This window comes from Myxocyprinus asiaticus, chromosome 8 (genome assembly GCF_019703515.2).
Source record: "Myxocyprinus asiaticus isolate MX2 ecotype Aquarium Trade chromosome 8, UBuf_Myxa_2, whole genome shotgun sequence".
Taxonomy (NCBI): domain Eukaryota; kingdom Metazoa; phylum Chordata; class Actinopteri; order Cypriniformes; family Catostomidae; genus Myxocyprinus; species Myxocyprinus asiaticus.
In genome coordinates, this window is record NC_059351.1 from 18,244,893 (window position 1) to 18,270,330 (window position 25,438).

Here is a 25,438-nt window from a genome sequence, read left to right on the forward strand (position 1 = left end):
ATGGGAAGGCGATCCAAGAATGCACTGTGATGTGCTTGGTGGAAACCCCCCCCCCATTTCAGGCCTTCATTATTATTATTCAGTATTATATTACAAATATATCATATTCACGTTGACTCGGTTCCAAAAAGTAATGATGTAAAAGTGGGTCTGATGAATCCTTCATTCATGAAATTACTGATTCAGTGTTGTTCAATGTTCATATGACAATGAGCAGCTAGCTACAGATAAACTATTGCAATACATTTTTTGTTATTAAATAAACATTGAAATGTTAATAATATATAATATAAATAAAATAAATAATATATAAATTAATATCATATAATATAATTACCAGTGTTTATCATTTTCCCCCTGCTGCAAGAACTGAATTCTGTTGGAAACACTGATGCACACTCTGTGTTGAAATTCGCAGTACCCAAATGGCACACACACAGACAGAAAGACAAGCTGGTGTGAAAGCAGCGGTTTTGTACTGATGTAAATACAAACACACACACCTGCACCTCTGAGTCTGCACTGACGGGCTGCAGTGGGAACCAGTGGTCTTTACCGTGGTATTTCTGCAGGTCTTCTTTCTTCACAGCCACTTTACCTGCAGGAGCACGACAGATAAGAGATGAGCTCAACGTGTCATATAAAACAGACTTGAACTGAGACTTCAACCCTAAAACACAATACAGACACACTACAGGAAGTGTCACATCACAGGCGCTTCAATGACAATAGTGTACACAGAGATGGAGATTAAAGAAACACTTGAAAACAAAGAACATCTGAATCTTAGGGGGTATATACACTTGGTCACTTCATGCTTTTTTACTGATCGGATTGCTTTTCAATTAAATACGCATATTCCATTTACACTTGGTCACATCAATGTGTTGTTGCCAAACAGATATAAATCGGATCTTCAGTTCCTGCGCTATATGCAAATAACACAAAGTTCACTTCCGTGATTATGATAATGCCGGGCAGGGCTGCCGATAAGGGGGGACAAATGGACCTTTTGTCCCAGGCCGGACTGGAGGGAGGTTCCACATTGTAGGACTGGCCCATTAACAGAATTTTATTTTCAATTACAATTTTGGCTTCCAACGATTATGAAAACAAGATAATCGAGATAAAACTATTATTGTGCTGCATTCCGTTTAGCAATGTAACACCCCCGCATTATATCTTTAAAGCATCCTTAATTAAAGTTCAAATAATAAGGAAGCGGGTTATGACTATAAACTCCGAAATTGGCATTTCTCTGTGCTGTCAGTGCCGCGCCTAAGAGTTGCGTGAAGTGACAGGGGAAAAGACTGAATCTTCTCCCGGCTTACAATCTGGCACAGTGACAATCATTACTCGCTCGCATTTTCTGCATCGAAATTACAACGTGATGGCTCGCGACGTAGTGAATCACAATATATGTGTCACGTTCACTGTGTGTATCTTATCATGAAGAAAATCGGCGATACGCAGCTATTAAGAAGAGAAAGTTATATTTTTGTAAGTTAAATATGGATCGAAGTGAACATAAAGGTGAGAGAGTATAGTCTTACGTTTTTGATTAGTCTTTTTGTCTTGTCTTCCTAAATAATATCTAAAACTCCTTTAAAACAATGTACATTTACTTTAGGAGCTATACTGCAGAAGTTAAAATTGTTATCGGAGAATGTTGATTACAATATTTAATCAGGGCTCGACATTAACGCTTGTCCGGGACAAGTGGATTTTTGAAGTGGCAAGCAAAAGAGAATTTTACTTGCCCAACCGGACAAGCAGACTGACTAAAAAGTAAAAAATGAAAAAATAACCGGCTATATTACTAGATATACTAGAGAGTTTTTTTTGTTTTTGGATTTTTCTCCCCAATTTGGAATGCCCAATTCCCAATGCGCTCTAAGTACTTGTGGTGGCGTAGTGGCTTGCCTCAATCCAGGTGGCAGAGGACAAATTTCAGTTGCCTCCACATCTGAGACCGTCGATCCAAGCATCTTATCACATAGCTTGTTGAGCACGTTACCGCGGAGACCTAGCGCGTGTGGAGGCTTCACGCTATTCTCCACGGCATCCACACACAACTCACCACATGCCCCACCGAGAGCGAGAACCACATTATAGCGACCACAAGGAGGTTAACCCAACGTGACTCTACCCACCCTAGCAACTGGGCGAATTGGTTGCTTAGGAAGCCTGACTGGAGTCACTCAGCATGCCCTGGATTCGAACTTGCGACTCCAGGTGTGGTAGTCAGCGTCTTTACCTGCTGAGCTACCGAGGACTGATCAGGACTGTTTCTTTTGGCTTTAAAGGAATATTCCGGTGTGACTCCTCATCACATCCAGGTTCAATACAAGTTAATCTCAATCGACAGTATTTGTGGCATAATATTGATTACCACAAAAATTTATTTTGACTCGTCCCTCCATTTCTTTAAAAAAAATTGAGGTTACAGTGAGGCACTTACAATGGAAATGAATGGGGCCAATTTTTGGAGGGTTTAAAGGCAGAAATGTGAAGCTTATAATTTTATAAAAGCGCTTACATTCATTCTTCTGTTAAACTCATGTATTATTTGAGCATTAAAATTGTTTAAATTGTTATTTTTACAGTCATTTTAGGGTTTAAGGGTTTGTTGACATTACATCGTCATGGCAACAAAGTTGTAAAATTGGATATAAATTTACACAGGAAAGGTAAGAAAGTGATTTTATCACAGTAAAACCATATTTACATGCATATTGTTTATGTCTTGTGGCTATACTTTTGAAAAAGAAAGTTCAAAAATTGGCCCCATTCACTTCCATTGTTAACGCATCACTGTAACCCAGATTTTTACTTTTTTTAAAGAAAAGGAGGTGCAAGTCACAATTAATTTTTGTGGTAATCAACATTTTGCCACAAATGCTGTCGATTAACCTTAACTCGTATTGAACCTGGATTATTCCTTTAAATACACTGAGATCTCCGCCCCCACATAGGCAGAGACAATTAGCTTCCATTTTGCTAGAATGGCAGCCAATTACAGATATCTTGCAGCATATCAGAAATACGGAACATCTTATGATCATTTTTGACACAGATATTGTAAAAATAGAGTTTTGTTTGACATCTGAATTCAAACACAGATGTGAGTGAATGCAAGCCGCTCACCGATGCTGGAGTCCCTCCTGAAAACATCTCTGTCAAAGATGTAGAAGGACAGATGGCGGAAACTGCGTGGGATTTCACAATAAAAATCTTCGCCGTAGAACGGACTGCAGGGAAACAGAAATTAACTTTCACCATCAAATACAACTGATGTTGCAGAGAAACAGCACAATCAAAAGTTATGTGATTGTGAAGTTGAGTTAATGTTGCATAAATGATGCGACGAAACTTATACAGTATATAGAGATTGTGTGTGTGTGTGTGTGTGTGTTCTCACCATAAAGATTTCTCTATGGTTTTGGTTCTGAACACTTCCTCCTGGTCCAAATTCACTGTACAGTAACAATCTCGCATTTTATTAGGACCTGGATACGGAGGGATGTTCTTAGCTTCACCTGTAGAGAAAGACAGAGAGACCATCAGGAATTACATCAGGAACACCCACCAGAAGTTCATCCATCTAGAAAAGTAGCCTCACTTCAAAAAGGAGTATTTAAACATTTTACTGCTCAAATTGCAAACATTTTTACTTAATTAATTAAAAAAGCTCTTTAACAAATATACAAGCCACAAATGTCTGTGTTTTAGTCATCATGTTCCATAGACTTCCACTGTAAATTCATGACCGTAAGTGTGATCAGTGTGATTTATATTCATTATAGTTATTTTCTATGGTAATTTTTTTTAAACATGCCAGAGATTCTATCGATAGCAGGAATCATCCTTTAAATGCTTAAACACGCACACAGAAGCGAAAAGATATGCACTGATTGTGCTTCTCTGGACACACTGAAATGTACCACACACAGCTCTGAGTCTCACAACAGAACAAAAGAGTGCAATATTCTCAAGCCGCAGCGCAGCACTGCAGGGGAAGGGTGCGTTCAACACAAAAATCTGTGTGGGATCTGCAACTCAATACACACATTAAACACGTGTGACAGAACTACAGAGTACAGGAATGCTGCCTATCTGTTCATACACACACACTGTAGGACTGCAGGAGGAAGAATGCAACACTCAGGGAGGAAGTGAAGGGTGTGTTTGTGGTGTGTGTGTTTCCACAGAATGAACTGGTGTCCTGTTACACACCCTACAGACTGTAACTGCCAAACAACCTCATCACAAACTTGTACAGACATTACTGAATACATTCTGTATACACAAGAGCTCTAATAATGTTCATACAGGGCCTGAAAATCATTTCTGAAAATGAGGGGGTATTCCCCCCTTATACAGCTCATATGGGGTGGATTTATTATTTTTGTTAATATTATTATTAACCACATTGTACATTTTATTTGGTGTTTTCTCAGACCTGATTAACTTAATAAATAAAAAACCTCCCACACTTTTGGCTTCTAGCGGGTGAGGAGGCTTTTCAGACAGACAGATGCATAAAGCCTCGTCCACACATGCAGCGACTTTATCGCTTGATGTCGCTAGTCTCTGTACTGTGAAGTCGCTAGTGAGCGTTTCTACTACTGTCGCTCTAACGTTATTGGTGGACTGCACGTCTGGCCATGTCTTTTGAAAACATGATCATAGATTTTTTTTGCTAGTAAAACTACGATTTCATTCTGATTTAACAAGGAATCCATTTTCTTGTCCCTAAAAATGCACATTCTGCAGGGGAGAGTGTTTTTATATGAACTGCAGCAGTGCTCAATGCATCATAACATTAATAAGATGAACAAACTATCAATGTACGAATCAAACTCACTCAGACTGCCGACAATTTCTTTTCCACGCATCATTTTTTATTATATCCATGTAAGTGGTTACAGACGAACCATATAGAACAGTGAAATCGCTCACAGAAACTTCTCCTCTGTCTTGCTTGCACTCAACTCCATTATCTCAAAGGAGACGGATGACGTGAGCTCCACTGACACAGTCTTCACTCCTATTGGTTGTCGCTCCTGAATGTCACTCCTAATTTGCATCAAGTTAAACTTTTCTCAACTTTGTCATGACGCTCGCCACGCCCACATCTAGTCGCTCTAGTCATTGCTGTCACTCATGTCGCCGGAAGTCGCCAGATCTCACTGACAATGAATGAAATGAGGTCGCTTTTTCTGCTGGAAGTCGCTGCATGTGTGTATGGAACTTAAGTGAGATGAACCGATGGGCAGGTAAGCAGGCTATAGCAAGCACAGGGAGTGACAGTGTTACTTACTAGGACAGTATATTTTGAACAAAAGGACCGAACGCTCACGTAATTTAATGCATGAGCAGGACACCAAACTGCTGCAGAGTGTGAGAATCGAGTGTCCGTTTGTGCGCATTTATGGCGCGAGCACCCACCACTGACTCTGCACAACGGACGACACAAAACAAATTATGTTCAGCAAAAATTCCAATTTTTGGCATTTTTGCCCAGAGCCCCCGTTAATCTCCGGCCCTGGATGGAGAGATGGAGATAAGAGATGTAACAGGTGTTTAAGTGTCTCTCTTCACCATGCAGCAGGTACACAAAGCATTTTTGCTATTTCTGCCTTTCTTGTCAAATGTGCTGCATTACGACTAATGATGGAGCGCCAAGACACGAAAGGCATCAAAACTATAGATTGCTCCAACGTCACACTTGCAATGTTAACAGCTTTGTTAATTATTCACAGAAACGATAGTTTTAACATGTTGCTCGCTAACGGAGAAACAGTATAACACCATTTGCATGTCGAATTAACAGGTTTACAAAAGTTTATACATATGTAACATCTTAAGTTCAGTAACTATCCGACAAAGCACTCCCTCACTGCGCGCACTCACACTGAACTCAACAAGCGTTAACATGCTGCTGACAGCTGCACGAGAGAGAGAGGGAGAGATAGAGCGGATTTACTCATGCATCTTCTGGAGTTACAGTTTGATACAAATACAAGTTTATTGATTTGATTTGTTCATCTGTATCTATTGGTTTGATAATTCGAAGCTGCACTGAAAAGTGAATAAAAGTGTGCGGGAATTTCCCGCGCTATGAACGTGGAACAATAATAATATTTTTTTTAATTTTTTTTTTATTTTGCATAACAAAAAAACAAAGCCTAGTACTATTAAGACATTTTGCATTGTGACATCATTTTCAGGTCATTTAAGCACATTATATTAATAATGCATTTGAACAGATTACGTTTTCTATTCTCATTGTTTCCAGTGATGATTCTCGTTACAACAACAGTCTTTTTTTCTAACTGAATTACATTAAAAAAGATCCTGTTGTACAATGATTTTTTTAATGACTAATTTCTACTATAGAACTGCAATCAGATTAATGACTTTACTGATTTTTTTTTTTTTTTTTGCGCAAAAGTAATCACATTACTAGTTACTACTAAGTTACTTTCTAAAACATTTTTAACAGAAAAGCTTGTTTTTCTCAAAAAATTAAAAATAATGTCTATGACCACGTTCACACAGCAGCAGAATACGGTTGTCAGCAGTGTTGTATAAAGTATCCATTTGTCATACTTAAGTAAAAGTAAAGATACCTTCATGGAAATGGACTTAAGTAAAAGTATTAAAGTAACTGATATTAAATTTACTTAAGTATCAAAAGTACAAGTAAAGTGCATAAATTACAGAACAGTTCATTAATCCCATGGCAATTTATTTGATTGGTGGTGCCCATCATTTACTCACCCTCATGCCATCCCAGATGTGTATGACTTTCTTTCATCTGCAGAACACAAACAAAGATTTTTAGAAGAATATTTCAGCTCTATAGGTCAATTCAATGCAAGTGAATGGTGGCCAGACATTTCAAGCTACAAAAAGCACATTAAGGGAGCAAGTCATCCATACTACTACAGTGGTTAAATCTATGTCCTCTAAAGCGATTCAGTTGGTTTTGGGTGAGAACGAACCAAATTGTAACTCATTTTCACTGTATATCTTGCCATAGCATATCTCTAGGCACCATCATGATTTCAAGCTTGATTTCACTTGCAAGTGCTTGACGCATGCGCAGAGCCCTAGATGGCGCTATAGGAAGTGTAATCGAGCTTGAAATCCAGATTGCCAAGGAGACTGCTAATGTCAAGATTTATATTCGAAAAAGGAGTTATATTTTGTTCTATTCTCACCCAAAAACAATTGGATCTGTTCATAAGATATTGGTGAAACCACTGGAGTCTGGATTACTCTTATGCTGCATTTATGTGCTTTTTGGAGCTTCAAAGGTCTGGCCACTATTCACTTACATTGCATTGACCTACATAACAATGATATTCTTCTGAAAATCTTTTTTTGTTTGTGTTTCACATTCTCGGCAAACCTGTGCTCTGTGAACAGAACTGTACTGGACAACTAGTTGTTAGATACGTCATGTACAGTGAGAGACGCACCGCACTGTACACGTGTGTGTCTCGTGTGTTTCATCTGGGGTTTCATTAATTTACAGAGACGGAGAAATGAGCTGCGTGTCATCCGAAGATCCATCCGCTGTCTTTCACTGGCTGCTCAAGTGCGTGAGCTGCGCAACAGAAATGCTGCGCTCTGCATGCAGTAAAAAGCATTCAAAGCCGCTGCCGGTTAATTATGATCTGATGGATGAACTTATGCTTCGATTGGACTCATTTATTTAATAATGCAGCTGCAATTGTGATAAGGCATGCCGGTGTTATGGACGTCGTCATCTTTTAGTCACTGTCACTATGGTTACAGCTGTTAGAATACGGCTGTCACTTCGGTTGTTCGTTCATACAGACAGCATTCAAACTGCTACTGTACGCTGTTGCATGAATGGGACATTTCACAACTCACGCCTGTAAGTAAATACAGTTGTCAATCCCAAACACTGACTGTGTGAATGTAGCCTATATTTCCTCCTTGTTCATTGACTTGTTAGGGATAAACACCCTTCAGCTGGCATAAAACGCAAACAGGTGTACACAGAAACATATTTCATGTTTAAATTTATTCCACTTTAGAAAATTGTTAAAAAAATATCTGAAATGCAAATTATTAAAAGTAACTAACTTAATTGAAATACAGAAAATATAATCTGATTACAATAATTTGAAATTTAATGTGATACATTACTTTTGTACTTTAACCTCCTGACACCAGAATGTGACTGCTGTGTGCATTTTCCATTTCCCTTTTTAATTTGTAAATAGTAGCACCTAATAAACAAGCATAAAAATAATAAATAATTTTCGAGAGCAAATAGTCTTTCTAAAAATTGATGTCCACATACGACAGTGGGACTAAGTTTTTTATATAATACCAAGCTATAGAAAGTCTGATTTTTTTCATTGAATTGTTAATTTTCCAGGAGTGTTGGTTATTCATGTTTTTGAGACGTTACAGCTGATTTTATATAAAGCTGATTAAACAGTTCTGATTGAAAGTAATGGCCAGCATCATCCAATCACTGATAACCATGTTAAAATAAAATTTTGCATTCTAAAATTCTGAATCTATGTACTGATTATCATTGTCCCATGTCTGCCAAACATGTTGAGTGGTCCAAACATCATCTGCAGCCTGAAACTGAACTTTTGGTCAGATTTTAGGAGTGAATGCATTTAGCTACATAGAAAGCTGTAGGATGCACCCTTTCTCCCTTACTCCCTATTTAGTGAATGACTTAACCTCCTGTGTGCTGTCTGTCTGCACTGGTCTCAGAACAGTTCGAATTGCACCTTATTTTCATCCTAACCCCATTTAAAGAGCCCATATTATGCTAATTTGCAGGTTCATGATTTTATTTTGGGGGTCTACTAGAATAGGTTTACATGCTTTTGTTCAAAAAGCACATTATTTTTCTCATACTGTACATTTCTGCTAAACCTATGTTCATCCTCTGGCTCAAACGCTCTGATTTAGGTCCTGTCTCTTTAAAGCCCCCCTTTCCGAAAAGCCCAGACTGATCTGATTGTTCAGCTGGTCTAGTCTGTTGTGATTGGTCAACCGCGTAGAGCGTGTGTCAGAAATGTAACAGCCCTTACCATAACCAGGTTTCAGGCTTAAAAGCTGTAAACACTATTGTAACTATGGTAACAATGGCATCGGTTTTTGCCGTACCAGTTTGAGTCCGATAATGAAAGTTTGGAAGAACAAGCTGATCGACCCAGCATGACTTGAGCAGGTCGTTTCACAGTGGTAAGTTTTAATTTTGTAGTTTTCTTTAAGTACACTGTTGATTATTTTGAACCTAACAAAGCTTCATGTAAAAGACACGTAATACATCTAAGGGGCCGTTTACACGACAACGTTTTCAACTAAAAACGGAAAACTTTTTATGCGTTTTGGCTGTTCGCTTACACAACAACGGCATTTCGGGGCCTGAAAACTCAAACTTTTGAAAACGGGTTTCAAAGTGCAAGTTTTTGAAAACGATGCCATATCGTCTCCATGTAAACATACAAAAACGCCAATTTGTGAAAACGATGACATCATGCGCACGCGTATTACATGTTATATAAAGAATGATGGATTGATAGGCATCAATTTGAGATGTATAATTATCAATATGAATACTGGTGTTTGTGCAAGTAACAATAATCAACAATTTATTCATTTGTATGAGTGTTTTGTATGGAGTCTGAACATTGTACAGTAGGCAGAACATGCAATTTGAAAATCTTGAAATTAATGTATGGATTCAGATGGGAAAAATGTATTTGTATTTTAAATGTTATTTATTTACTTAATTTTATATGATGTACCTTTACCCTGCAATTCATTCACCCACAACTTATGTATATAGCCTATAGACAGAGATGTGATGCCATGTACAGTATTCAATGATATGCTTAGAATATGAAAACATGAGGCAGTGAAAATGCATGTTAAATCCAGTGTACACAAGTACTCCATCAGAAGATATCCATATATAGTTCTGTCTGATATCCAAAACCAGTCAACATCAACAGCTTGTTATGTTAACTTACTCTCCTACCAGCCCAACAGTCAGCAGGGGGAATACAGAAGAAGGCAAGAGACGAAGTGGTGGTAAAAATGAGCAGAGTTTATTGAATAATCTTGAGAGTTCAGTCTATAGGCATGCGCGCGAGTACTTCAAAACAACGCGCGAGACATTCAAAACTACAATGGAAGACTACAGGACTGTGTTTGTGCTGCTCAAGATTTTGAGTTAATTGACGCTTCTCCAGCAAAGTGTAGATTTACTGCATCACTACTATGACCAGTGATCGCCATCTTCATTGTTTGTATTCACCGCTCTGTGGAAGAATGCTTATGTGCGCAGGCGCGCAGTGTTTCTTTACAAAGTGACATCGCCAACTACTGGCCTGGCATGCATAATACAGCGTTTTTAGTCGTTTTCACGGATCCGTGTGAACGGGGATCGTTTTGACAACGTTGTCGTCTGTACACGAAACTTTTCAAAAACAAAAAGGAAAAACTTTTCCATTTTTAGTACATCGTTATCGTGTAAACGTACCCTAACTTAGTCATCTTTTGCTGGAATGGGTGTAGCCGAACTTTTTTCGCCAGAGCTATGAATGGAGAACAGAGGCTTACTCCCGGTTGGACATTACAGGTGGTATTAGGGAGTTAGTGAGCAAGTTAGCCGTGGACTACCGTGGATAGCGGCCGTAATATTACAGCTTGTAATTATATAATTATATAAGACTCTTGAGATCGACCATTTTGTTTCACAGTTTTTAGGTAAAAACCAGCCCACAGCTGAGTAGTAAACCCTTACCAAAACAATAACGTTACATAGCAGGTTAGCCAAGCACTACCATGGATTGTAGATGTAAAATTACCGTTTGTAAAAATAAATCCATCTTCACACTTGATCACTATTCATGATAGTAAGAAAGACAAACAATCTGCATAATTCTACACAATTGTAGGTAAAAGTGATTAGCAAATCTATTTCAACACAATAACATTAGCTAGCAGGTTAGCAGAGGCCTACAGCAGTGCACTGGATATACACCGTAGCTACAACACAAAACTCCACTTTTGAACTCTCGGTAGCAGATAAATCCACAAATAATCAAGCATACTTACAGGTTGTGATCCTGAAATGCCAGATTGTCCCAACAAAATGGGAACGGCACCATCTTTCAGGAGTAACCGTCTTGAAAATCCGGCATTGGTTGTAGTTGTACTGCTAAATAATTCAAATAAATTTTAACCACTGATTCTTCAATTTGTCTGCCTTTGGAAGTCCAAACAAAGAGGTTTTGCTTTTGCAGTGAAGAAAACAGCGTCTTCTCGACATGGCGACAATACTAACCCAACTCATCCTGGCCTCGGCTATAACTACGTTTGTTTGAGGGAAGGCCAAAGTAGCCCTTAGGAGGGCATTATGCAAATGTGTTACATAGTGACATAGATACTTTAAGGAAGAAATGGCTGGACTACAACCAGTCGTTTCTTGTAGTTCTTGAGCAATGTTGTCTGTGGGAGAACATAACTCCCTTTTGCATGGACTTTGTGCTTTGTAGCTTTGCAGACCTTTTAAAAGCACAAACAGCTATATTACACACTAAAGGAAGGTAAAATCCCAAAAAGCATAATAGGGCCTCTTTAAAGCTTCTGAAAGCAACATTTTCCAGCTTTTGGATGAATACATTTATTCTCAATGTGACAATACACATAAATATATAGGAATGCTTTTATTAATGTTAATGAATAGAACCGTATTGTACAGTGATAACAAAATAAAATACACCTACATAACAATGCTTACACCTGAGCTAGATTATGTCTAGCACCTGTCTCTAATTCCAGTGAGCAAGGGGAGAGCGGCATATAAGCGGCCATGCCACCAGCAGAGAAGGAGAGAGAGCCTGGCACGAGAGTCTCACGGTGAAGCTACTGAGTTGTGACGTTAAATAGTTGTGATAAAGACTTCGTGATGATTAAGAGGCTGTGACTAGGAGCCTGTGACGCTAAAGAGTTTGTGAAGCTGAAGAAGTTACTGTGCCATTTGTGACTGTTTTACCCCGAAGTTTGTGATTAAAAGCTCACCTGAGACCTGAAACATCCTGTCCCAGTGTCCTTCTTCCCTCATTTTGTGTGTCTTCCCTTACAGCGGCATATAAAATGAAACTAGAGACACTACTCTTTTTAACCAAACATGTTTCAATCTAAAAACTTAAAGAAGTTTCTTACCAGAGGCACTTTTGTTGGTGCTGCACGCGTAGGAGCGCTTCACAGAAATTGACGCCATGCTGTTGTGTCACATGACGTGGTGCACCAGAAGTTTACCCTTATATGATAGTCTAGAGCAGGGGTGTCCAAACGGCCCTCCGACTGTTCTAATGCAGAGGTGTATAGTAACGAAGTACAAATACTTTGTTACTGTACTTAAGTACAGTTTTTTTTATATTTGTACTTTACTTGAGTATAAATATTTCTTTGGACTTTTACTTTCACGTCACTACATTTTGAAGAGAAAATTTATACTTTTACTCTGATAAATTTCTCCAGACCCTTTCGTTACTTTTGCGACTGAACACCGCAAGGAAATAACAGCTCTACGTGCAAAAATTAATGCAGATCGGCAATAGTAATGTGTGATTCGTTGAAATAATCATTTGAGTCGAATCTTTTAAATTTGATTCCTTTGAACTGAACAAAAAGATTCAAAAAGTGGTCTGAATGATTTGTTTTGCGAATCACTAATCTGAATCAAAATCACAAGCGAAGTGTGCGCCAGATTACGTGTTCCGTCATCTGTCTCTACTGGGGAAGACAAGAAACTGCCCATGTAAGTTAAAAAAAAATTTTTTTGACTAATTAATTTGATAAGTTTAGACTTAAACATTATGAAAGCTGTTAAATAATGAAGTTATGTGCGATCAGTCTCCCGCCTTTCCAGGAGACCTGTTCATACAAAAGTCAATCGCATGCATTTACATTTTACATTTAAACAAGGTATGATGTGTATGAATAATTACCAGCGCTAATGAAAATGTCCAAAAATATTTATTTTTATATTTTATGAAGATGTGAATGGTCTTTGTCTAAGTAAATCTAGTTTTCTGGTGGTTGCTAAAGTGTTATATTTGTTTTGTAGCACATTTATGCTACAGCAGGGTTAGAGAATAGAGAATTATGAGGCGGCCGCCTCCATCAAATTTCGTGCCGCCTCCGACTGTCGACGAAAATCAGGCAGGCAGTCACGTGCACAGATAGACCCCAAGTGGTGCTCAAGCACCCGCCCACTTTCACTAAATAAGTGCCCTTTCTGCAAGTCATTTCTTATTTTTTAATTTATATTTTAGTTTTTATTTAAATTTGGCCCTTGGCATCAGTTCTCAATTAAACGTGTGCCCGACATCTGCATTTAAGTCGTAATTCTGCGAGACCACACAAGCCCCTGCCCCTCCCCCTCTTTGACATTCTTTGTCACAGCCTCCTAACGCACGCAGAACGAGCGCCCTGAGGAGCAACATCAAAGTCCACCTGACCAGCCTTCATTGTGACAGCCAGGTAAGGATAATGTTTGCCCTAAACTTTGACATTGTTTGACACTGCTCTGAAATTAAACCACTATAAAAAAATCTCCATAGAGCCAGCAGAACTCAGGCAATAGCCCTCCATTAAGCTTAACAACAAGCAAGCTAATCTGGCTCAAAATAGCGTCGTGCAGGTCAGAAATACCCCCAAAATTCAATATTTGAATTGCTCCTGTTTGAGTTGTTTTTTATATTGATAACATAACATAGTCAATCCTCTGTGGTCACCGGAAGCACCAGTGTGATCACCTGACTTTTTCCCTGATAACAGCAGAAAGAAATACTCCGTCATTTTTGGTCATACAGAAAAGAGTAAGACATCATTCGAAACTATAAAGGGTTTACTATTATTTGTGTACACTCACAATAACAGCAAAACATTGTGGTTTTGTAAAATAAAGAAATCATACAGGATGCGCTTTCTGCCATCTCGGTCTCCGTGAACTTCTGTCTGGAGCGTGTCACGAAAATGAACCGAAACTCAGCGTATACTTGCCTCGCAGACATGAGAAATATGTCTATAGAAAGCTTGAATTGTCTACTTTTAAATGAACCAATTTAAACCGAAAACAAATATTCTCTGATTGTGTAATCCATATGAAACCAACGAGAGGTACAGTCTTTCCCGTTTGAGCTCATTATCGTTTTTGGGAGAAGACACGCTGTGAATTTACCTCAGAAGAAGAGCGTGATCTGATATGGCCTTTCTAACACAAAAAAATGTCCCACAAAATGTAATTTTGTGAGCGAAAACTGGAGTCTACAAAATCTATTACGTGTTTCATGGCCTTATTTCAGTGACTTAAAAATTAATAAACACGCATAATCTTGATTTTCTAAAAAATGCAAACATGTACATCTCATGTTTGGAGGCTCTTATGTTACAACACTGCTGAGAAAGTGATGCAGTTTATTTATTCATGTTGTTAATTATTCATGCTTGACATGATGACTACAATTCTGGATAGTGTTCTGGATAGGCGTTCTGGATAGTGTATCTACTGCGGACAGTCGGGACATTTACTGGCTGCCTGCCCTACTCATCCCCCTAGGAAGGGGGACGCGGCGGTGAGTTTGGAACTTTCAAACCTAATTCTAATCGAACAGTTTGAAGTTTCAGTTACTTTACATGTTCTAGATAATGAACATCGTGTATCTGCCATTTTAGATTCAGGGCTGCAGGTAACTTTATTGACCTGGTTCTCACCACAAATCTAAACCTGTCTTTTGTTCCCTGTGTCCCTCCTTTGCATGTATCAGCACTAGACGGATGACCTCTGGGGTCTGGCATTCAACAAATCAGCTAACCCATCCGTATTCAAGTAGGACTTCTTTATTATGAGAAGATTCAATTTCTAGTCACTCATTCTCCTAAGAACCCGATTGTTCTTGGCCTGCCATGGCTGAGACTTCACAACCCTGAGATCTTATGGAGAGATGGACAAATCACTCGTTGGAGTGCTTCCTGTTTCCAGTCTTGCCTCAACCTTCCTGAACCCATCTCTCTTCCTCCTGTAAGCACCACGACTATCCTCACTGAGAAGGAGACGTCGATTCTACCACATTATTATTCGGATCTCCAGGAGGCATTCAGCAAATCAAAGGCTACGCAACTTCCTCCTCACCATTCCTGTGACTGTGCCATTGACCTTCTGCAGGGCACCTCTCCACCACGTGGACATATAAGATATATGATATATGATAATATACCCCTTATCAGAACCTGAAACTAAAGCTATGGAGGAGTACAATATCGGAGTCCCTAGAAAGAGGGTTCATTCAACCATCCACTTCTTCTGCTTCTGCTGGTTTCTTCTTCGTAGGAAAGAAGGACGGGGGTCTTCGTCCATGCATTGACTACCGAGGCCTTAACACAATCACCATCAAGTATCGCTACCCTCTCCCTCTGGTATGAGCAGCATTAGAGCAGTTACAATGCGCCAAGATCTTCACCAAACTGGATCTTCGTAATGCCTACAACTTAATCTGCATTCGGGAGGGGGATGAATGGAAGACTGCTTTTTCTACACACCCTGGCCACTACAAATACCAGGTGATGCCTTTTGGACTTTCCAACAGTCCATCTGTCTTTCAAGTCTAATGTAAATGAAATTTTTCGTGATCTAATTGGCAAATGGGTCATTGTCTACATTGATGATATTCTGATATACAGTTCTTCCCTTGATGAACATGTTCAACACATCAGAGTGGTGCTCAACTGCCTTGTTCAACACCAACTGTATGCCAAGATGGAGAAATGTGAGTTTCACAAATCAACCATCTCTTTCCTGGGGTATGTCATCTCCCCAGAGGGAGTCACCATGGACTCTTCTAAGGTGCAAGCCGTGCTGAAGTGGCCACTACCCATGTCTGTCAAAGAACTACAGCACTTCCTTGGTTTTGCACATTTCTACCGATGTTTCATCCGAGGTTTCAGCTCGGTTGCTGCTCCACTCACCTCTTTGCTCCATGGAAAAGCTCTGAAACTGATCTGGACACCTTCTGCTCGTCAAGCCTTCGATGATCTTAAATGACACTTACGACTGCACCCATTCTCCATCATCCAGATCCCACTCGACCCTTCATACTGGAAGTGGACGGCTCTGATTCAGGAGTAGGTGCAGTGCTCTCTCAACGACAAGGATCTCCCACCAAACTCCATCCCTGTGCCTTCTACTCACACAAGTTGTCAGCTGCTGAGAGAAATTACGATGTCAGCAACCGTGAACTTTTGGCCATGAAAGTGGCTTTAGAGGAGTGGAGGCATTGGTTAGAGGGAGCTCGTCATCCTTTCCTGGTTATCACGGATCATTGCAACCTGGAATACATTCAGTCTGCTAAACGACTAAATCCCCATCAAACTCGATGGTCTCTGTTTTTCTCCGGATTTGATTTCACCATTACCTTTCGACCCCGCTCCAAGAACACCAAAGCAGATGCCCTGTCCCGCATTTATGGGTCTACTATCTGCAACAACCCTGTGACCCCGATAATCCTACCAACCCTCATTGTCGCTCCCGTACAATGGGACATTGTGGCTGAAATCACCCAAGCTCAGAATCAAGAACCCAGTCCCACTGACTGCCCTCCTGATAAAGTCTTCCTTGCGCAACAGAGTTCTTCAGTGGGTTCATGACTCGGCCTGCTTCGGGCATCCAGGCACACAAGCTACTTGCAGGTTAGTGCAAAACCGGTTTTGGTGGGAGAACCTAGCGTTAGAGGTCGCTGACTATGTTAAAAAATTGCAATGTTTGTGCCACCTCTAAATCTGTTCGACAGCTTTCATCTGGTCTCCTTCAGCTCCCTTCACAAACTACATTTCCCATAATCCCCCGCTCAGACTGATTACTCACTCACCTGTTTCATATTATCCCAGACTATTTAAGTTCTCTGTTTACCTGCATTCGGTGCAAAGCCTTGTTCTGCCTAGTCTGCAATTCTGAGCGTTATTACCATTCCTGTTCTTCCTGTGTTTTTGACTCCTGCCTGTTTATCGTATTTCCCTGCCTGCTTGTGAGTTTTTGGACCTTTTGCCTGTTTACTGGATTACCCCTCTGTCTCTCGGATTTACTTCGTTTGCATTTCTTGTACTGTCTCCTGTGTACCAGACCCTTGCCTGTTTTGTCGTTTATCCTTTTATTTTGCTACTTTGTTGTACTGTTCATACGTTTATTTAACCACACATGGATCTTAACACAACTGCCACGGCGTCTTCGCTACAGCTGTTATGTTGTATTTAATTAATTTAATGTTGAACAGGTTAGCTTTTTTAATTAAATATGCTATAAGTTGATAATTGTCATTTTCTTCAATCATCTAATTATTAGAACACCTAAAATATGTTGCTTGTAAGTGTTTGTTTCAGCCAGTGGAAGGCATGGTACAAGTGTATGTGTGCACATGATCAGGATGGTACCACCTCCGCCTCATTTTGAGCCAGGAAAAACCCTGTACAGTATGTGTTAACTAGGGTTTTCTGGATGGTTGCTAGGGCATGCTATGCTGTTGTCAAAGTGATCTCTGCTGTGTGTTTTGACACATTGCTACAATATGTGGTTGCCAGGTTGTTACTATGCTGTTGCTAAGTTGTTTTCTATTAGGTTTTTTTTTCACATTGCTCTGGTGTTCTAGGTGATAGTCAGGTTGTTGCCATGCAACTCCCTCCTTCAATGTTCCAATTTTTATGGACTGTGGTGTTCATTTACACATCCCATAAATATGATCATTCTGATGTGACTTGAATGCGCCATTAAAGGGATAGTTCATTTAAAAATGAAAATTCTCTCATAATTTTCTCACCCTCATTCGATCCAAGATGTGTATGACTTTAATTTTTTTTTCTGCAGAACACAAATAAAAAAAGATTTTCAGAAGAATATTGCTGTAATGTAGGTCAATTCAATGTAAGAGAATAGGTGGCACTAATCGACAAAAAACGGTAGGTGGCACAGCAAACCTTTGAGCTGGTCTGCCCTCCGCAGCAGGGAGAAATACACAATCACATGAATACACTGGGCAATGTTACGTTATGAATCACATCCTTATACAGTCTGCACAATTATTTATGTTCACGTGGTACTCCTGTTGTTATTTCACTGATCTCCACATGACAGGGAAGCGCGGAGAGAAAGTTAGAATGAGCCGGTATGTCTCCCCACTGCCATTGTGAATCGGTGTGTGTGTGTATGTGTGGGTGTGTGTGTGACAAAGCACGGCTGAAGAGAGCGAGACCTCAAGCACAACAATCGGTAGGTGTGTGACACCCTCGGCCAAAATCAAGTTGTTGTGAACCGACTAGTGAGATGCCTGTTATAATATATTGCAATAAGTATAATTTTAGACCCATTTATTGACTGCGCTGCCTGGTGTGAAGTCGCAGAAATCGAAACCATTTCAAAAATAGAAAGCCCTGTCGCTGTCGTTCGTTGTGTGTCACGGCTGGTTAGGACAAAAACTCTGATTAACATGGAAAAGATATATTTTATCACGTCGCGGCGCATCTGGTTAGGACACGGTCTAAAGAGACCAATCACAGTCAGGTTTGTCATTACATGGGGTTTAGAGGCAGGGTTATCGGAGATATATCATACCATAACAAAAGACCAGCATGGGAAAATAAATAATTTATATAATGGTGTCTCCGTGAGCAATTGCACAGAAAACACATAGGGAAAATAGCAGAAAATGTGTAGAGAGTGTAAGTACAGCACAGAAAGCCTCATCACAGAGTATTTCACAGACATAACTAAGTAAACAAAGAAGAATATGCAGCTCTGCTCATGGATATCCACTTTACTTTCTGCTATGTGCCTCAAGCCAAACACTGAATATCTTTAAAAGAGTTGATGTCACTAACTTGGCAAACTTGGGCAAATTCTGTAACCAGCGCCAACTAGGCTCTCAGAAATCCTGTAGAAGTCCGCCAATCAGATTTGGTCTGACTGGACTGAGAAAGCATTTCCAATTTTGTGTGCTATAGGCGTCAGACGTTTAGTACACAGACTGTGGGCGTGCCGTCTGAGGCTGAGACTAATGTGGCAGTGACTTTTGCTTGGGAAACACCACTGACATTTACATCAGAAAATTTAATAATCTTGTTTTCATTGGCATTGACAAAACCCACACACACTAAACACTTTTTGGAGTGCACTACTGAAGCCAGACACAAGTCTTCATGCAACAAGAAAACAGCACAACAGGAAGTGTGGCCCTTTGTCCCCGACATCTGTTTCCCCCTAACCATGAGGATTAGAGAGACAGAATGAAAGAGGAAGACAGATAAAAGCTAATCATCATACAATTTCATCGAGACAGCGAGCATAATTCACTTTTTATTTTTATTCTATTTTTTATTATTATCTCTGTCTTGTTGTTTTATTGTTTGTGCACTGGAAGCTCCTGTCACCAAGACAAATTCCTTGTATGTGTAAGCATACTTGGCAATAAAGCTCATTCTGATTCTGAATTCAGAGCTGAAATAATGGATTCCATACATTTTAAAGTAACAGTGAATGTTACGTAAACGTTCCTCAAGTAATGAACATAAACAACTCGTTTTAATGCATGAACACACAGCTCTGCATGCATTTAGACATGTTCTCTTAAAGGGATAGTTCACCCAAAAATGAAAATTATCTCTTTATGTACTCACTCTCATGATATCCCAGGTGTGTATGACTTTCTTTCTTCACCAGAACACATTTGAAGAATAATAGAAAAACATCTTAGCTCAGTGGGTCCTTAAAATGCAAGTGAATGGAGATTTCTCTTTTGAAACTCCAAAAATCACAGACAGTCAGCATAAATGTAATCGATAAGACTCCAGCACGAATGCTTTTGGTGTGAATAAGATAAATATTTAAGTACTTTTTTTTAACTCTAAATTATGCTTCCGGTCAGGAGTGGTATACACGTGTGACGTAATCTCATTGGCATTTGAAACACTTGAGAACTGACGCACGTGCGACACAGCCAGAAGAGCAGCACTGTTCACAAGTGACGAGGAGGAACGCTGTACAGTTGCTTGGTTGATTTTGTTTAGATCTGTTATTATCTGTTTCTTTACTCACAATGGTACGTTTGTGTGCTTATCCTGGATGTCTCAACCGACTGGAGAACATGAGATTACTTCTATATCATGGCAACGCAAATAAGTCACACCAGAGACCGCTTGAACTCCACCCTCTCGTGAAGCTTACCCTCACATTGGATTATAGTTAAAAAGTACTTAAATATTTATCTTTTTTCACACCAAAATTGATCGAAAGAGAAATTTCCATTCACTTGCATTTTAAGGACCTACTGAGCTAAGATATTTTTTTAAGATACACACACACAGCACAGACAGACAGTTAAGCGCTGGTTTGACCCATGGACAGAGTTTGCGAGCATGGCCCACATTACAGAGAGAGAGAGCTACGACAGGAAATGAGATCGTAGGAAAGGGATTCTGACTGTATCCAAGATGTAGCTGAAACGGCACTAAACATGAGTGTTAGTTGGACACTGAGGCCCTTAAACACAACGGCAAGATGACAACACGTTTGACAGATACAAAACTGTGCAGATCAACTGAAATGTTAAGTGCTCCGATCCCTTTCAATAGTGTCTAAAGCAGTGTTTCCCAATCACTGTGCCGCGGCACACTAGTGTGCCTTGAAAGATTGCCAGGTGTGCCGTGGAAAATTATTAAATTCCACAAAATAAATAAATGCATGAAAAAAAAATTTTTATTTCAGGGATCCAAACTCCTCACCTTTCTGAGAAATTCACCGTTTTGAAACCATAATCGGTCATTTTTGTGAATGTGAAGAGCAATGATTAATGTGCAAAAGTGACTGATATCGTTAAGGGTCTTTCACATGACACGTGTCAGCACTGCAGAATACATTGAAGTCTATGAAGTGACGCCACTTTACACCAAAGTGTTTTTCACACACACGTTTTTGCTTTACCATTAATGTCTTTGAGAGTACTAAGCAACAAGAGATATTTCAAAACTCTCCAAATTTGTGAAGAGACATTGAATGTCTCATAATTTCTTTTAATTAAATATTACCTTATCATTTATGAATATCATAGACCCCAGTTCTTGAACTAATTTAAATTCACCAAGAAAACGCTTAGACCTAAACATAAACGAGTCCTTTTATTAATTTCTGCTATCAAAGCAACTGAAAGCTTTTTTTCTCTCTTCCAAACACTTGTTTTCAATGTTTACTGTGCACACCTCCCGCTTTTTTAAGCAAACTCGTAAAATCACCCCTCTGTGACGCTTTCTGCAACTCTTTTCATGTGGAGGGCAATGCGGCGCTTGACGCTGGCGTTGAACGGAGCGTTGATGCCTCGACTCAACTCAACTCATGTGAAATGCGCTTTACAATGACGAAAGAACATTATTAAAACTCAAAATTATTATTTGTCTATTATTGTGGTATTTTCTGATAAAAGCCATGCTCAGCAGTTTAAATATGTTCAATTTTATTATACTGAAGTCAGCAGATTTGTAGCCATGCAAGTGTTAATAAAGGAGAAGGTAAGGACTTTATTGATACTCATTAATATTATTAGACTATTATTGTTGTCTTTTTGGATGAAAAATAATGCTCAGACTGAAGGAAGACTATAGATCGCTTTGTTCTTTTAATGCTTAAACACTATAAAGTCTCTTGGTATATTTCGGTCATGAACGACTCAATGATTCACTGACTCACTCAGAGCACATAAGACGCACATTTGTCGCCACCTAGTGACATTTCCAGAAGGGGTCACTGAACTAATCAGTTAATAAAATTGAACAAATTTGTGAGACAGAAGCAAGCCTCAGCAAAAAACTCTTTATTTTGCAACTAATTCTGCACAATTGTAAACTTGAATAAACTTTAATTACTAAAATAGCTGGAATTGGTGCTTTTAGCTTATTCTTTAAAAAAAATATCCCCAGAAAAAATGTTCGTGGACCAGTGATTGTCTTACCTTTTTCACCCCTCATGAGTTTGCATCCCTGTAATTTGTTGTGGCATTGCAAGAACAAATCTACAAATTAGAAAAGAAGCAAATTTGTTGTTTTTTCATTACCCATTTAGCGCTCTTGCCACCTGTGACCTCACACAGCGTAGCCTAACTATGTGACTTGTTTTTTTGTTTTTTGTTTTTTTTTGCATAGCCGAATTTCAAACATTACAAGTAAACATGCTACTAAGATGGACAGAAAACATGGACAAGTTCTTGAAAAGGAAAAATATTGACGATGGTTAGCCTATGTGGGATAGTGGTGTGCCGTAGAATTTTTTAGTCGTAAAAAGTGTGCAGTGGCAGAAAAATGGTTGGGAAACACTGGACTAAATTACGACAAACTAACACTGACATTAATTCCACCAGGAGGAACTTTGTTGTGCTCTGTTGAAGAGGACAGAAGCACTCGAGGAAACAGCCCTCTATGTCTTCACAATCACACACACACACACACACACACACACACACATCTCATCTCAGGACCAGCGACTCACGTGTGATTGTGTGTCTTCAGATCTTACACTCTTACGCAACTTTGAGTCAAAAACAGACAAAACTCCTGCTTGGTTGTAAACGAAGATTAATAGTTGAAAATTCGGTCAACATCTAAACACCCTCATGTTGTTTTAAAACCGTATGACTTTCTTTCTTCAGTGGAACACAAAAGGAGATGTTTAGCAGAATGTTCATGCTGCTCTTTCCCATACAATGAAAGTGAATGGGGACTGAGGCTGTCAAGCTCCAAAAATTCAACAAAAATCACCATAAAAGTAGTCACTAGTCAATACAACTCATGCCCTATATTGCACATTTTTTAAAGTCATATTATAAGTCACTATTCACTGAAAATCTTCCGCTCTGCTGTACAGCTTTCAAATCTCATTCCCACCTCAGCATATTCAAACTTGGACTGTTGTGTTCGGTTGTGAGACATGAACAATATATCAAATAATTGCACCTGTTATTGAACCATGTATTGAATCATAATATGTGTTGTGGATCTTATTGTGAGGTAATTATTGATATCCAGCTCTATCAATTAGAGAGAATTTGTTTTTAGTGAGATAAAGCTGCACTGCAAAAATTTGTACTTACAGGTGCTGTACGTGATTTTTTTATGAAATGACATGCACAAAACGCCTCTATTACTAGGGATGCACCGATCCGATCCCTGGATCGGTATCGGCTCCGAAACTGATATTTTTAGACAGATCAGTATCGGTCTGACGAGCCCAATCCAAATCCGATACTGGTGTTTGTCATGTTTGTTCCTGTCAAGCTCCAAAACTTACATAAAAGAACCATAAATGCACCATTAAAGTAGTCCTTATGACTCGTGCATTTTATTTAAAGCCAGTTGGAAGACATGCGACAGACATCGCAAAAGGCTGTGCAGGGCCCGTGGCCAGTGTAAGAGAGATTCAGGCCAGTTGCTAGAACTGTCACTGTCCACGCTCTTTCCATGTCTTAGCAGCAGCAATTAACAATGTGTAGAAAATTCGTACTGAGTGACTCCAGCCTGGTCTCCTAAGCAACCAAATTGGCCCGGTTGCTAGGGAGGGTAGAGTCACATGGGGTAACCACCTCGTGGTTGCGATAATGTGGTTCTCGCTCTCGGTGGGGCGCGTGGTGCGTTGTGCGTGGATGCCGCGGAGAATAGAGTGAAGCCTCCACACGCACTACGTCTCCATGGTAATGCGCTCTCAAGCCACGTGATAAGATGCATGGATTAACGGTCTCAGACGTGGAGGCAACTGAGATTCGTCCTCCGCCACCCGGATTGAGGCAAGTCACTACGCCACCACGAGGACTTAGAGCGCATTGGGAATTGGGAATTCCAAATTGGGGAGAAAAAACTAAAAAACAATGTGTAGAAAATTGCACTTCAAATCAGTCTACTTCATATCATCCTCATAACACACCTGTTACATGTTTCTTTTCTAGACTGTACAGGTATTTTTGTTTTTGTCCTTTGTGTATCAGTCAGTGTTGGTCTTGTTTGGGTTGTCTAAGTTCATGTTTATATCCACATTCTTAATTCAAATATTAGGCCTAACACCCTCCTTCTGTATATTAGCCTACATGTCACAACCGATTTAGCTGCAAGTTTTATCTCTCAGGGATTCATATGTTTATTACATTCAGCCAATAATCAAATCTTTAACTCAGAGGCTAAATCTTTAATCCTGCTTGTGAAAACATTACGCATGGCCCAAAAGTAGACAGCATGACTTAACGGGTGACCGAAAACCCATCATCTGCTCACACATGTACATGGCAAGACGGCTGAGGTTAATATGATGTATTTATGAATTTATACAGTGCTTTGAAGCCTGATTTCTTCTATTTTTGTGTATTTTTCATCCTAAATTGTTTTAGATCTTCAAACGAGATATAACATAAAACAAAGGCCACCTGAGTAAACACAAAATACAGTTTTTATATATATATTTTGTGGCAGAAAGATCCGCCCCTCCGGCTCGTCATCGTCTCCCCGCCTCTTAGGGCCGCCCTTCAGCCAGGCTCACGACAGGAGTTCGGCAGGAGAGCGAGAAGAGGTGCATAATTAATAAGCCTTGTTTGGTCATTGGTGAATGGAGCACACCTGATGGGGATAATGCTTCATCACCGCTGTCTTTAAAATGCAGAGCGCACCTCTTCTCTGGGAGCCGGCTTCAAATCTCCACGTGTGCACACACTGGCATCCTCACACGCCCAGGACCAGAGCTGGGAGGGTTCGGAGCTGGATGAGATGGTGTGCTGCTGGACCCATTCCTCGGACCCCCCCAGATGCGTTAATGAGTCGCTGGGGGTGAACAGCATACGCTGCCGCCGACAGGCTAGATGCCAGGCCGCCTTCCCTTCACGCTTGCCGCAGGCCTAGGAAGACAGGCCGCCAGTGACGCCGCTGCCCCCGCGGAATTTGGAGGGGAGCGTGAGCAGACGACTGACCCAGCTCCTATGGAGACTACCCCGCCCTTTCACGGAGCCCCGTTTCACCGCGAGGATGCCAGATTCCCCCTTTATTATGAACACAATTCCCCCTTGGACACTTTATTACCCCTTTATGGACATTTTACATTTATTATTATTTCCAATAAATGCCTCTCCGAGGCTTATATATATATATATATTTTATTGAAGCAAAAAAGGTATCCAACCTTTATCACCCATGTGAAAAACTAACTGCCCCCTTAAACTTAATAGCTGGTTGTGCCACCTTTAGCAGCAAAAACTGCAACCAAATGCTTCTGATGACAGGAGATCAGTCTTTCACAACACTGTGGTGGAATTTTGGCCCACTCTTCTTTGCAGAACTGCTTAAGTTCAGC

At 39.9% G+C, this 25,438-nt stretch overlaps 1 protein-coding gene across 5 annotated transcripts in view; it reads right to left on the minus strand.

Annotated features, from left to right (window-relative positions):
• Positions 1-25,438, minus strand: part of LOC127445112 (ras GTPase-activating protein 3) — a 97,761-nt gene that overhangs the window by 47,531 nt on the left and 24,792 nt on the right. For 4 of the 5 annotated variants that reach the window (XR_007897933.1, XR_007897932.1, XM_051704913.1 and 1 more), the window contains exons 2-4: positions 3,422-3,539; positions 3,148-3,251; positions 504-598 (exon numbers count right to left, since the gene is read on the minus strand). Coding sequence is in view for 3 of the 5 variants with exons in the window: in XM_051704913.1 (XP_051560873.1) it covers positions 504-598; positions 3,148-3,251; positions 3,422-3,539 (317 nt within the window). In the remaining 2 variants the exon portion in view is untranslated. Of the gene's footprint in view, positions 1-503; positions 599-3,147; positions 3,252-3,421; positions 3,540-3,889; positions 3,909-25,438 lie in introns of those variants that run through there. The other variant, XM_051704914.1, reaches the window with a different exon arrangement.